We start from the raw sequence: 1686 nt of genomic DNA, 5'->3' as shown, positions 1-1686 counted from the left end.
TTTTAAGGAATATTTATTATTAACTATTATTATTATTATTATTATTATTATTATTATTATTATTATTATTATTTTGTTGTTGTTGTTGTTGTTGTTTATAGGAGAGACCTAAAAAGAGACATTCCATTCATAATTCCTCTTCATTCATTAATGTGGATAGTCTACTGGAGGCATCACTAGTCTCACTATCATCACCTATCACTAGTGAGTACACTACACATGTACTATACATGTATTACTACATGTATATGCTCTTTAGAAAATAAATTATTTTAAGTGCAATTTTGAGCTCATGTTCACACATAGAAAGGAGCATAATATTTTATAAATTTTGTGTACATGTACACAAAATTACATGTACATGTTTGTGTACATGTAATCATTACCATTGACCTGATGTACATGTACATCTAAATGTACAGTACATATAACATGTATACATTTGCAATTATTATTATCCTACCCTACCACAGGGCAGGGGCTAAGAGAAGGAGGTATTAGGAGACAATCAACACTAGCCACTGCTTCAATAGCCACACCCACTCAATCCGGCCCCACTGTTACCACGGCAACAGAAGGGGGCGGGGCAGTTCCCAATAAACAAGACATGGCCAGATACCACATTGTCAAAGAACTACTAACGACAGAAAAAAATTTTGTAAAAATTCTCAACGTAATTGTCAATGTAAGCCACACCCCTTTGACTCCACCCATTATTAATTACATGTTATTAATTACATGTACAGGAGTTTATGAAGCCGCTAGGTACTCCAGGACAGAGAGGAGGGCAGTTACTGACTAACGAGAATGTTAAAAGTATTTTTGGTAATATTCCTGATATACTGAGAGTACACACTGATATAATGGTTAGTGGGTGTGGTGGTGGGTGTGGTCAGTTATTGTGTGGTTGTGTAGAATGGACTGGAGGAAAGGATTAATAATTGGGAGAGCAATACTTGTATAGGAGACATACTACTAGGACAGGTACTAACAATATAATGTACATGTACTTGTATTAATGTACTGTACATATATATGTTAATGTATTAATGTATGGGTTTTTACCATGGACTATATATAGCCCATGGCATTTTTTAAATTATCATAACTTTAAAAATTGAAGTCGGAATCAACTCAAACTTCTACATAACATAAGGATATCAATATGTATCAGAAAAGTTAATAAAAATTTGGGTTGCTTTGGGAATTATTTTTTGGTAAAAAAGCATGGGTATTTTTCGGAATTTCAACAATTTTTTTAAATGGCTATAACTGGAAAAATCTGAATCAGCTCAAACTTTCACGGCATAAGGACTTCAATATGTATCAGAAAATGTAACAAAAATTTGAGGTGATTTCGAAGCCATTTTTTGGAAAAAAAGATGGGCTATAGCACATGCTTAAGAAATAGTAATTACCAGTTTATATTTTTATTCATAACTCAATGACTCTCCTCCCTATAGTCTGAGGAGTTATTACGTGTGTATCCTCCATATATAAATTATTTTGAAGTCACTAAGGAGGCTCTCAGTTCCTGTGATCGTCAGTTCCCAAGGTTTCATGCTTTCCTTAAGTGTAATGAGTCCAAACCAGAGTGTGGCCGCCAGACACTATCAGAACTACTGATAACACCAGTACAAAGAATACCAAGGATCATATTATTACTACAAGGTACAATATAATAAT

At 33.6% G+C, this 1686-nt stretch overlaps 1 protein-coding gene across 1 annotated transcript; it reads left to right on the top strand.

The window, feature by feature from the left end:
• Nucleotides 1–104: 104 nt before the first annotated feature.
• Nucleotides 105–1682, top strand: LOC109583043 (protein ECT2-like). Its single transcript, XM_019998215.1, has 5 exons — nt 105–204; nt 474–685; nt 747–866; nt 916–984; nt 1464–1682. Exons 2-5 carry the CDS (start codon nt 608–610, stop codon nt 1680–1682), a joined length of 486 nt encoding a protein of 161 aa, XP_019853774.1. The 5' UTR covers nt 105–204; nt 474–607.
• Nucleotides 1683–1686: the final 4 nt, after the last annotated feature.

The sequence above is a fragment of the Amphimedon queenslandica genome, unplaced genomic scaffold (genome assembly GCF_000090795.2).
Source record: "Amphimedon queenslandica unplaced genomic scaffold, v1.1 AMPQUscaffold_13333, whole genome shotgun sequence".
NCBI classification, from domain to species: Eukaryota; Metazoa; Porifera; class Demospongiae; order Haplosclerida; family Niphatidae; genus Amphimedon; species Amphimedon queenslandica.
The sequence above is the reverse complement of the archived record's forward strand: the minus strand, read 5'-3'. Positions and strand labels throughout refer to the sequence as shown.

Coding starts and splice junctions, on each gene's coding strand:
- LOC109583043 (XM_019998215.1), top strand. CDS start 608: ATGGCCAGATACCACATTGTCAAAGAACTACTAACGACAGAAAAAAAT. Junction 686..746: donor TTCTCAACGTAATTGTCAAT/GTAAGCCACACC, acceptor TTACATGTACAG/GAGTTTATGAAGCCGCTAGG. Junction 985..1,463: donor GAGACATACTACTAGGACAG/GTACTAACAATA, acceptor TCCTCCCTATAG/TCTGAGGAGTTATTACGTGT.